The 13278-nt window shown below is 38.6% G+C and overlaps 1 protein-coding gene across 8 annotated transcripts in view; it reads left to right on the forward strand.

The window, feature by feature from the left end:
- The window catches only part of FUT9 (fucosyltransferase 9), a 97715-nt gene extending 87584 nt beyond the window's left edge, over positions 1 to 10131 (forward strand). For 6 of the 8 annotated variants that reach the window (XM_066547501.1, XM_066547505.1, XM_066547500.1 and 3 more), the window contains one exon: positions 8791 to 10131. In XM_066547501.1, coding sequence (XP_066403598.1) covers positions 8791 to 9878 — 1088 coding nt within the window. In that variant the 3' untranslated portion in view covers positions 9879 to 10131. Of the gene's footprint in view, positions 1 to 3672; positions 3770 to 5856; positions 5945 to 8790 lie in introns of those variants that run through there. The other 2 variants (XM_066547507.1, XM_066547508.1) reach the window with 2 other exon arrangements.
- The last annotated feature ends 3147 nt before the right edge of the window (positions 10132 to 13278 follow it).

Raw genomic sequence — 13278 nt, forward strand, 5'->3', positions numbered from 1 at the left:
TGGTGCTGGTTTTCTTTCCTTCCAATTAGTGCTGGTGTCCTCACACACACAAGTGCTCTACAATCCATCAATTATTTGAATTGCACTTTTCCCAGATGGAAAATAAGCCTCTGTTGTTTGGCACTCAGTATATTACAATATGAAGGATTTGTATTCTCTGTGCACAGAATCTAACCTGAAGTTTTGAGTCACTGATGGGCTTTTAGGAAAGCTGGATTAGTGAGGAGTTCTGCTCAAGGCATCTAGACAACTAGCAGCACCTGGCTGAGGACTCTTGGCTATCCTGAATCCTCTTGACGAACACTTAGTTACTTTTTAGCTCAGAATAGTCCAGAAACCCAGTTCTGTTGATTGTATTTTTAAAACAAATGCCCATCCTTCCATTCTGTGAGGGGAAAAAGTCTCATTTGCAAAGAGAAAATTTGCAAAAATTTTTAAAATTACTATTTTAAAAAGTAAGCCTATAAATTATCACCTCTATTATCTGTTAACATAGTAGTAAATGGCATTCTCCAATTCAGCCACAGAGCAGATTGCAATGGATTTCAGCAGTCCAGTAGCTTTTTTTTCTCTCTAGGGCAGTTGTTGTCTCACTGGCAACTAGGATCCACAGCACAGAAGATTTTTCAAATTAAAGCAACAATATTGACCTGCATCCTAAAAAAAACAGTTCTATCAGTACAGATCCCAAACCTAAAGATATAACAAGTCTCTTAAGGAAAAGGTGCTAGGCAAGCAGAGAAGTGAAATGTTAAGCAGAGATCAGATTATGGGGAATTTATGGTATTTCTTAAAGGCCTCTCAGGTTTCCTTTCCTGGCTACAGAGTTGTCTCAAAAGTTGTGTTGTCAGTGGCAAAATCCTCAGATCTATGCAGGTTTATCTGCACAAAAGGCAGCATTAAACCTCAATTAAATTTTTTGAGCTTGCTTCTGCAGCAAGATAGGGTGGTGTACTTACTGCACCTAGCCTCTAATCATATCTACACAAACAGCTGGTGCTCAGAGCTCCAAAAGCCTTGCTTTGCCACAGAACTAATATACCCCAGAGTAAGTGTTCAATATTATAAGTAGGCATCCTCTGTTTTTTCCTGATTCTGATTTATCTTCTTCACAGGAAGAGGTGTTTTTCCACTATACAGGGGAACTACATATTAGGAAATCAGTCAGAAGCAACCGTGATTGTTTGATGGGGAGTTTAACTTATGTGCACAGGAATGCCTACGGTTCTTCTCCTGCCACTTGATGCTCTCTCTCTGTTTGGCTTTGCTCACATCATTTTCACAGGCACTGTGAGTTAACCAGGGCTTTCTGGTGGGCAGGTGGCCATCACAAGCACACAGTTTGTGCAGGTATGTTATTCATATTTCAGCTGGCCGGCTCCAGTTTTACAAGCCAGTCACAAAGCTGCTGAAGAGCTCTTTCTGCAATTCTGGCAGAATCAGAGAGAACAGCAGTTTGCTGTTCCCAAACCACATGGAAAGAGGGGAGGAAGAGACCACTTGCTTTTGGAGCACTTTTCTTTGATCAGCTTCATTTTGTGCAGAGCCTTTTCAGGGCTTTTGAAAGAGGCAGGGACTGGCTTGTGCTGCATAACTAGGATGAGCTTTATATTCAGAAAGATAAAAAGCTCTTTTCTAGCAAGGCAGATAAAATTTGCTGCTAAGCTACAGTGGTGAAGAACTCCATTTTCTACACCTAGCACAGTATGGAAAGCCATCACCCCTTTCACAGATTGCTGTTGGTCATTAACTAGCTGTGATGTGGACAAGCAAACGTGGAAGTTAAGGTAAAAAAGGTTCTGTCTGCATGCTACCAAGGCTGGCAATGCTGCTGAGGTTCTGATCACTTTGCATGTCATTTATTTTCCAGTTGTGCCAAGGGAAGGAAAGGGTACCTCCTGTACCCTCTGAGAACAACTCATAAGCTCATGATTAGAAAGCAACACTGCTGCCATGTGGAGTGTCCTGACACCAACTCTGGATTGTCTGGAAAATTTTCTTGCTGATAGGATTTTTTTTTTCTTTTTTTTTTCTGTATTTTTTTTTCTTTTATATGTGGTAGTGTTGGTGGACATAAAGTCACTCTGGTATGGACAGCAGTGCTTTAGCCATTTTCCCCTGCTGTTCTGAGAGACTCTGTGTCCCTGGCTAATGTCTTTTGCTGTACACTGGATCACAGTAAGAAACCACTGAGCTGTTGCATAAGCAGCTGGAGAGTGACAGTGTGTGACTGCCATGGAGAGAAGGAGAGGATAGATGACAATCAGGGGGAAGGCTGGGGGCTGCTGAGCCATAGCAGGATGCTGTGCCTTGCACAGCAATTTGGAGAAGGAAGCTGAGAATAGGATTTTATTCATCAAGGGGATCAGGATTCAGACATTCACAAAAAAAAGCAGCTGTACCCCATCTAGAAATTGACAGGAAGATTTAGGTTTAGCCTTTAAAAATAGGGACTTTGTAATTGCTGTTGTCCACATAATATTTTGCTTTTCTTCACATTTTCACTCTGTGCCATGTGGCTGCTTCATAGTTTGCAAGACAACTTTGAGGATGGGGGATGATTTTATTCATTTATTCTGCAATTCTTTGCAGTTTTTGACTGCCAGTTTGTACTCTTATTAGGTTCATTTTATAAGAATCTGTGTTTACTGCCAGGAGCACAAGGCTGGAATGAACCAAGTGAGGTCATTGTAGCCCAGCCCTAGGACCTGGGGGCACAATTTGGTCTCTCATTGCTTAGTGGTGCTTGTCTAACCTTGTTCTTGCCAGTCTCCAGTGATAAGTTCTGCACCATTCCGAAGCAATCTATCTTAATGGCTACCTGTCCTCGGGGTGCTTTTAGGTAATTTTTTTTTAAACTGTTCGAAGTAAAATTTACCACCACTGAATGAAATGATTCTATACTGCTCTCAGAGTGCAAACACACAAAATTGGAATCTGTGGAATTAACAAATAACTCGAAAACAAAGGAGGTGGAGAGGGGAAGAAAAAGAATGTTGTAAACAGTAGAATAAAAATATGCAGTCTGAGATCAGCAGCTCATTCTGTTTTCAGCCTTTTAACTCTGTGCAGCTCTGTTGAGCCTTTTCATGCTGGGCTGTTTTCAGAAATCTGTGGACAGGCATGGAAATGTGTGGAAACAAGCCTGTGTTTGGATGTTGGGGGAGAAAAAATCCTCTGTTCCAGTTGCAACAGAGGAAGCTTAACTGGGAGCAGTGAGTTAATGCCAATAAAAGGAGCACTCCTCAGTTTCAGAGAGCTAAAGCAAAAGCCCCCGGGGGCATGTGCATACAGCAGTGACTTGGAGATAAGAAGTTACACACTGGCTATCCTGAGGCAATCAGGTTTTCTTCAATACTGCAGGTGAAAAAGCTCTAGCTAATTGGAAGTGTGCTTTAAGAAAATCCAGCTTTTACCATAAATGCAAATATGCCCTGGCCAAGGGTGGTAAAATATGCCAGAGGACAGGGAAAGCAATCTCAGATGAGCTTTCTTTCTAACAATAACAATTGTTTGCTTGTGATTTCTATCAGTTCTCACTGCATTCAGCTGTCCTTTTATGGCCCTGAAGTATCTACCTAGATTGTCTGCTTCTGGAGGGAGCTACCTCCGGCACCTCTGTTATCCTCAAAGTCCTTCTGCTCTTCACCCACTCTGATGCCAGGAGTGATCCTTGAGGATCTTGAGGTTAAGTATTTCTACCTGAGGAATCCTGAGAGAAGCTGGTGGTGAAGACAAGTGTTAGCCCCAAACACTTAAGAATTCTAAGGTGTGAAAAGTATTGTGATTTTTTTTTTCATGATTCAGTGTCCATGCTTTTAAGAATCTTGGCTTCATTTTCATTTTAAAATACTATCCTTTCCCTTTGGAAAAGCTCAGTACTAGACTAGTAATGAAAGTTATACCTCTGCAAGTAATGATATATTTTGGGCTACTGCCAAAACCTTGAGTAACTGAAGAAATCGGTGCAAAAAATGCCAGAGAAAAAGGCATCAATATTATTGACAAGAAAGTTCATATTTTCTCCCCACTGCAGTATTGCATAATCAGAAAAAAAACCCAAAACATATCTGTCCCTTCTGGAATGACTGAGAAGTCCCAGTTGCACGGAAAATATGATAAAAGAGTTCCATAAAATTCAATTTTATTTCTTAATAAACATAATGCATTCAAAACCAGACATTTTTTTGCAAGCCTTGCCTGGTAAACTTGGGGTTAACAGGGCTGATACCCCATTACTATCTCCCTGTTTCTGTTGCTGCTAAATGCAGTTGCTCCCTGATGGAATGCCAAGATTTGCACTTAAAAAGAAGCCTTGCTAAGTTTTGTACTGAGAAAAACAGTCTTGTACTGATAAAATACTATACTTTCAACTTGGGAAAAAAAGCACCTAGAAAATACTTGCTACTCCACAACACTCTGAAATGTACTTTATAACAAAACTATCAAAAGTACAGAATTCTTCCAGCTGGCAAAAATCTCAGTAAACACATCTCTTTGACAAAGTTCTCCTTTCAGACTCGACATGCATGGGGGAGGGAATCCACAGAAAGGAAATTTGTCATTCTGGGGTGGAAGAAAAGCCATGAAAGGGGAAGGGTGAACTAAGGTGACTTGCATAGATGGCTTGCAATAAATGTCTCCTTAGTGTCACCTTTATAGTGAGAATTACAGTCAGATGTTAATGGTTATCTTGGGCACAAAAAAGAAGGACATAAATAAATATAAAAAAGAATCCTCATTTTGGAGATTATTATGGAAAAAATGGTCTATGAATTCTAGTGCACCATAACCTTTATGTCCTAGTAGTACACACAAGCTAATTCTCAAAATATCTCTTCTAACCCAGACCATTTTATGATGCTATGCAAATAATATGTGTCAACAAGTGCCTAACACATGCCTTCACTGCGCTTACTGCTGCCTGACTGTGCCCAGGACTAAATCCCAAAAGCCATGAAAGCAGAGTTTGCTGGTCCATTCCATGGGTCCCTCAATCTGCCTTGGGAAGCACCGAAATTATTGATTCTGTTAGTACTTCATGACGAAAAATCACCACTATTCCCAATATACATCTTAATAGTTATTACTGTATTCCACAAAATGGAATACAAAAATAGAATTCCATGAAAAAACCCTGTCCAGCTCCTCTGGGTATGGTTAAGTGGTATTTTTAGGAGTCTGCTCAGTTCCTCTGCTTCCTTGCAAGACTCTCATTCAATTTTTTAAAGGGTCCTGCTATTAGAACCTTTTTCCACCATCCCATTAGCAGTAGTTTCAGAGCAAAGCATGACAGTGATGCCAATACACCTAATGGATCTGTGAGACTGCATAATGAATGGCTGGTTCTCTGAATCCAAAGGATGCAGGACTATAAAGGGCTATAGAGCCTGGATGTAGGTTTGTGTTTTGGTAAAAGGCAAAAACTAAAAACCATGATCCCATATCAGAAGGGGGACATGCCTTCACAGGCCAGCAAAACCAGGAGAGGAAATAAACCCAGAAGAGACAAAAATTGGCAAACTCATCTGTTTAACATGGTCAGATGTTAATATTGGTACTTGGGGTAGCACAAACCACGAGTGATTATCCTCACATTGGCTCTTCAAAAGCTTCTATACAAATGCAAGAGTCTGGACAAACTAGAATTTCAGGCAGAGGACAGAAGATATAATATCTGGTCATTTCCTATGCAGTAAGAATTGTCATGTGATGATGCAGGGGTTTGTTAGTAGTTAGCAGAAGAGCTTAGTGTAAAATAATCCCTGTCAGAGACTTGAGTCAAAAGGCTTATAACTGGAGGGTGACTATGTTACAAGGCACAATGTTAAACTCCTTTTCTGATTTTTCATCATCCTTTTTAATCCCTAGAAAATTATCAGCTCCTGTGAATAAACGTGTCCCAATCTATTGTTCAAACTCAGCTGACACTCTCTGTTCAGTGGTAAGTTATACCTGTGCTGTGTATCACTTTCAAAAGCACAGAAACAAAGAACAGCTTTACATGAATATCAGCTCAGCCTCTTGATTTTTTTTTTCAGCTGCATCTCCTAGAGCTGTTCAACCTAAATCCCTTCTTCCTTAGAGGTCCAATTCTTACTTTCTCTGTAGTAAGGCAGGGAAGCAGTCTTAGGCTCTCATATGACATATCCTTCCTTCTAGACATAATTTCAAGAAATAATCAACACAGGCTAAAAAAAGCCAATGTAATGTTGCTGTAAAGCCTCATTTTTCTTTCAGAGGGATTTAAACTGATGTGGATAAGTGGAAAAGCCATGGACACACCGTTCCCCTCCTTTACTCCCCTCAGGATCATTTTGCTGAAATCAGAGGGGGCCTGCTAAACTATGTCCTTCAGTAAAAGGGCCTAGACAAAAGCACCAGACTCAGCATTCCATATATTTTATATAATTGTAGGAGGTGTTTGTGCCCAGGCACAACTGGACAGCCTCTCCAAAGAGCAGCCAGGGCCACCCCATGCCAATTCCAGCATATCCCAACACACCCACTGCAGGGCATGGCTAAACCCTGCAGCCAAGGTGCTGGCACCTCTGGGAAAGTGTATTCAAAAGGCACGAGTAATGGAAAATTAGGGGGAAAAAGTGAGAAACAGCTTTGTGAGCACCAAGGTCAGAGAAGAAGGATAGGGGGACATACTCTGAGCACTGGAGCAAAGATTCCCCTGCAGCCCATGGTGGCCTGGGGAGGACCTCACAGGAGGATGTATCCTGAAGCATCCCATGGACAGCCCACTCAGTAGCTAAGTTTTTTTCCCTGAAGGAATTGCATCCCATAGGAAGGACTCATTTTGGAGGAAGGGAAATGTATAAGGAGGAAGGAGCAACTAAGAAGAATAGTTGTGGACTGATCACAAACCTGCATTCCTATCCCTCTGCACTGCTCAGGAGTGGGTAGGAGGTATAGGGAGTTGAGAATGAAGGAGGAAGCTGAGTCTGGGAATAAAAGGGGGGAAATTTATTTTAGCATTTGTCTTTGTTTCTCACTATATAAATCTATTTTAAATGACAATTACATTATTTTGCCCCAAGATGAGCCTGTTTAGCTTATGAAAGTAACTTATAAGTGACCTTCCTGTCCTTACTTCAACCCATGAGACTTTCATCTTATTTTCTTCCCATATTTTTTTGAGGAGAGATAGTGAGAGAGTGTCTGGGTGGGTCTGACAGCCTGACAAGGTTAATCCACCACTATAACTAAAACCAGAATTAAAAACATCCATATACCCAAAACCAGGAGATATTGTGACAAATTCCCTTTTCTTCAAGAGACAGTGTTAGAGTAAAGCTAAGTTAAGGGATGTTCCCTCCTTCTTCCTTTCCTCAACAATGAATGTGAAAACATTTCTGTTGTAACTGTAGTGCTACACTCACTACACATCAGTTTTTACACTCACAAAGGCTGCAAAGTTATGTGCTATTTGTGGACATCTGAATCACGTTCTACCATGTCTTCATTCTGAATTTAATGATTTATTTCATAGTAGGAAGAGATGAGCTATGGAAGTGGTTTTAAAGGCCTGAAGTTCACTTTCTGCTTTCTTTGACTTTGATTGTATATATATATATACACATCTATATAATATTATATATTTTCCTATTTATAGGGGTGGGTTTTTTTATAATTTTTTTTTGTGGCACTATCTAGCCAAGGAAACAAAATGCAACAAATTGAAAGATGTGCAAAAAAGGAAAGTCAGACAACATTTACAGTAATTGTAACACATTGTAGAATTTACAGTGTGCCAGTATGTTCAGAGTACTTTTTCCTGGTAACAGACTTCCACTCCTTTTCCCTTGTGTGCCATGGTGTTGCATGGTTGACTTTTCTTAGTTTTAGAACATCTGTGAGTTCTAGGGCTACATTCAGGATCAAAGGTTAGCAATTAACAACCCCTAACTAGGGTTGTTAGGTTTTGCAAGAACCATATGGTAGAGTAGTTCTGGAAAGAGATTAATCACTTCTCTCAGGAGGAAACAAGTAGAGCAAGGACATAGGAGGCTATAGGAGGCTATATGAACTTCTCAGCCCTATCTCCCCATGGGAAAAAAAGGATACCTCATAATGATGCAGCATATCTTTACTTTTCCTCATTTTTAACACATAAAAACATAATGAAATATACAACAACATATTTTATATTAATTTCTCTTTATTGTTTTATGTGGGAAATATGTGAGATATGTGGCTGCATAAGGAAACTCTCTATTAGTGCTTCCTCCCCTAGGTATTTTAGGAGTTCCCTGGAGAAGGCATGAATGTTCATCCCTATGTAGCCATCAGACATGAACTAGTTTTCTAATAAAAGTCTTATTGATTAAACAATTAAAGTTCTAGTCCCTTCCTTTCTCAATCCTCTAACCCTATGTCCTCCACATTCACAAAAAATACAAATACAACAAATCTGCAGCATGTTGTCCTTTACACAGACGCAAGGATAGAATTAAAGGGTAATTTTTTCTGTCTTCTGTGTTTCAAATGCTTGGCCTAGGTTCTGAGCAAAAAAGTTTCTCAATATGTACTGATTCACCAAGTATGAGACATATTAAAATCTTCCTTTTGTCAGTGAGCTTTTAATGTGAAGAAGAGAAATATTGTCACTTTGTCACAGAGTGCAAGAGACCATGCCCTCTCCATTCAAAAGAAATTTCTGAGGTTGCAGTTCATTGTTATTGAAGTTCTACCTATTGTGATGTGTGATTATTTAAACAAGACATATATATGTAATTTAATATGGATATTATTTTCTCTCTCTTCCTCTTTTTTTCTCAGAGCAAATTATGACATCGACATCTAAAGGAATTTTCCGGCCATTTTTTATTATCTTCATTATCCTTGGTTGTTTCATGGCATTTATATTAATTTATATCAAACCAACAAATAGCTGGATTTCTGGTCCTATAGAATCAGCCAGTTCAGTGTTGAAAATGAAGAACTTCTTTTCTTCCAAAACTGATAATCTCAATGAAACTACTGTCTTGATCTGGGTTTGGCCATTTGGTCAGACGTTCGATCTAACGTCCTGCCAAACGATGTTCAACATCCCCGGGTGCCATCTGACTATTGACCGCTCGCTCTACAACAGATCCCACGCTGTCCTCATTCATCACAGAGACATTAGCTGGGATCTGGCCAATTTACCTCAGCAAGCCAGGCCACCGTTCCAGAAGTGGATTTGGATGAACTTGGAGTCTCCAACTCATACTCCACAAAAGAGTGGCATCGAACACCTTTTTAACCTGACCCTGACTTACCGACGTGACTCAGATATCCAGGTGCCTTATGGCTTCATGATGGTTGGCACCAGTTCCTTCACATTTGAAGTACCAAGTAAGGAAAACTTGGTCTGTTGGGTTGTGAGTAACTGGAACCCTGAGCACGCTCGAGTGAAGTATTACAACGAGCTCAGCAAATACATTGAAATCCACACCTACGGACAAGCCTTCGGAGACTACGTCAATGACAAAAACTTGATTCCAACTATCTCCACGTGCAAATTCTACCTTTCCTTTGAAAATTCAATCCACAAAGATTACATTACTGAGAAACTCTACAATGCTCTTCTGGCTGGATCAGTACCAGTTGTACTGGGCCCTTCCAGAGAAAATTATGAGAATTACATTCCAGCAGACTCTTTCATACATGTGGAAGATTTTCTCTCCCCCAGAGAGCTAGCAGAATATCTTCTGATGCTTGACAAAAATAATAAGATGTATCTTAGTTATTTCAACTGGAAGAAGGATTTTTCAGTGCATCTTCCTAGGTTCTGGGAATCACATGCATGTCTTGCTTGTGATCACGTGAAAAGACACCAGGAATACAAGTCCATTGGAAATTTAGAAAAATGGTTTTGGAATTAATTTGTGGGGGGTGTGTGTGGGTGTGTGTGGGTGTGTGTGTGCATTTTTTTGAAGAAGCCAGAAAGGACTTCAGTCCAAGTGGAGAGGAAAAGAAAAGAGAAAAAAAGGAAGGAAAAGAGAATCTCACATCATGGTTTATCAGTTATTCTTTTTTGGCTATCCTATTTATATTTTGTAAGAAATTTTAAAAGATCAGCAGAAGCAGTCATCAGTACTCAGTTTCAAATTATAATAGATATACTAATTATGTGCACTGAAGAGTATTTGATTGCTTATTATAAATTTAAAACAAGATTTTCCACATTTTCTGTGAAACAAGTCCCAGTCTTTCACTTGAAGCAGTAATTTTTAACTTTTTTTTTATTTTTAACATTATCTTTGTTGTTTAACCTATTTGGAAAATGAGGAAACAATTTTTAAATGTCAGAGAAAATTTTAAGAGCATAATTTGTGGTTCCAGACAGAAATGTGTGTAACAGTTCAAAAGACAGTAAAGTTTCTATGTCCATCTTGCATTTAAGAGCACAGTAGAGTACATTACCTAACATTATGGAAGTGTGAAAAATTGCCCCCTTTTTAAGGGTAATGAACCTACAACTATAGTTTTTTAAATGTATTAGAATAGTGGATAGTCTTTGTTTCTAAAAAGGTTTCCTAACAAATGGTCCCATTATGTTGCTTTAGGAATATATCTCTTCTTACCCTCTGAAGAAAAGAGAAGTCATATTTAGAGAAAATGACCAATCCTGGTGACCAAAACCCAGATTCATCAAATTTTTGAGTGTATTCAAATGCAGCAAAACCTTGGCCTTCAATATGTCTCAAGTATTTTTAACTTGAACCAGAGCTTTACATAGTGTTACACTGAGATAAACAGATTTTTTAAAAAAGGTGTTTGATTACATCAGCCTTATGCACTGAATTCAGCTGGTAATAATGGATTTTAGAAGCAGTTTGCTGAGAAATTTTAGAAAGCTCTCTCATATAATTTCTTGAATAATATTGAATTTTCCCCCAATTCTGTAAAGATCTGTTGAATTTTAACTGTAGCTGGACAACTTGATGTTATGACACATACGTGCGGGGAAAAATTACTAAGCAGTCAATTTTCTGAGAGAAATTTGCTGAAATTCAGCAAATAAGCTATGAGGCTATATAAACTTTCAACTTACTAAGCTAATAAATTTGGGGGGTTGAAAATATTGTGTATGAGAGGTATTAAAAATGAAATCTTCAGAGCAACAACTGCTATCAATAGTTGATAATATAAGTAGGTTTTTAAGTATCAAATTTGCTCTAATAGCAAAACCGAAATTTTGATGATTGTCATAATTTTAAGATGTCTGCTTCAAAAATGTATAATTTGATTTTACTACTTTCTATCAGCTAAGACAAATTTCTGATTGCTATATATATTCATATGTACAAGTTTGGTTTAATGACATAAATGTATAGGTATGCTTTAGTATCAAATGAAGGCAAATCAGCTAGGATTTTCAGGTCAGTGCTGCAAATCACACCTGCTACAGGAAAAAAAAGAAAAAAGTTAAACTGGAAAGACTTCTGCTTGTGAGATGAATAAGACCCTGATCAAGCAAAGTAGTTAATCGAGTAACTGAGACTAAATTTGCAGACAAAAAAGTTGCTGCAGTAAGGAAATGAGAGATAAATTATAAATATTTAGCAAAAGACAGTGGGACTTATTACAGGCTGGAATAGAAACACAAAAGGCTGTAAGAGTAATTAGTTAAATTTATAGGACTCAAAACCCCATGGAAAAATTATAGAATTACTTCTGCTCTGCCTGTGGTTTCAAAAGCTGTATTCTGATCCAGCTAGCTTTCAATATACTGTGAATCACCTAAACTCACCAGCATTCTAGTATGCAGCAAGATAAGCTTACCTTGAATATTAATGCAATACAAGGAAACTGAGTCTTCTAAAAACAAACTTCTGATGTGCATGTAATATAAGTAGTATCTTATGATTTTGAAGGCAAGTTTCTTTAGCTTATAGTCTGTCCTACAGGACATCATAACATTTTGTTTTCAGGAGGACTGTGAAATTCTCAGTGACTGAACATACCACTGGTTTGGCTCAATAACCTGATTCCCTCAGTGCTGGATTTTGGAAGTCCTTTGCATTGACCTCAGTGAAGGGTGAATGTGTACAACCATTCCTCACTTCAGATTGTGAGAGCTGTTCTATGTGTTAGAAGGCCTTAGGTGGATTCAGACTGGTTCCTTGGCAGCAAGTTCAGCTAAGTCCTTATAGTAATAACAAGCAAGAATATATAAAATATATAAAGTGTGAAATATTGGTCAGTGTATACACAGGAAAGTTTTGAAATATACTCTGAATTTTAATCCTGTAAGTAATGTCTTTACTTCTGTAAGCACAAGATCCAGCCAGCATGGCTAATCTTAGGCTGAATTTTAAGAAATGGAAAAGTCTTTTGATGGAACTGGAAGGAGTGAAGAGTGTTGTTCTCTTCACAAGAAGAAAAGCTCCACACAAGGCTTGTATATATTTCATTCAGGAAACATTGCTAAAATTGCTTCAAAGATTAATAAAACAGGAGAGAAATCTAATTCAGAATTGTGCATAAGAATCACTACCAAGTCCTAAAAACGTACATGACCCTAATGCCTCACTGGCATTCTTGAAGAGTAAGTGCTGGAACAAAATTGAGCTAATTTTTAATGAAGATTTTAAGGTGATCTGCAAGTATCAGACCTTAAGCAGTTCTGGATTGAAATATCTTTGTTGACAGAAGATGAAGCAATTTTGGGTATGTTCAGCCTATGTAGTAAATGATGTGAAGCAATGGATACAAAACATCTGTGCTCAATGCATGCATGAAGGCTGCCTACCTAGACCTAGACACTTAACTCACCTAAGGCTGCTTCCATTCTGTACCTGATATTCAGCTTTGTGAGGTCTGTGCTTCTTTTGTGATCTACTCTACATGGGCAGCAAGCATAGACACTCAAATAACAAATCACTGTGAAAGAAAATGAGCAAACTTAAGCAACTGTGGAAGGGACTAGACAAAACAGGTATTGTGCTTTGGTACCACTGGCAAAAGAAGATAATTACCTAAAAAAAGTGAACTAGAAGTTGGGAAATCACACCAGTCCTAATTGTTTTTTCAAGAAATTTCTTTCAGACATTCAGTTTCTTTTGTTTGCTAGCCCACAGCAATCTTGAGTTGCACTCGTCCCAAGTTAACTAAGCAGTCCATGAAGACAGAGGGTAATCACCATCCTTTGTTTTACTTTGGATGATTTTAGGCTCTCTGTCATGCACTGAGCTATCAACATTACTGCTTTTCTCAGTGTGGAAAATAAGACCCAACCAGATAAAATATTAACTGCACATGCATTGCTACCCAACTGAA

This window comes from Molothrus aeneus, chromosome 3, assembly GCF_037042795.1.
Source record: "Molothrus aeneus isolate 106 chromosome 3, BPBGC_Maene_1.0, whole genome shotgun sequence".
NCBI lineage: Eukaryota > Metazoa > Chordata > Aves > Passeriformes > Icteridae > Molothrus > Molothrus aeneus.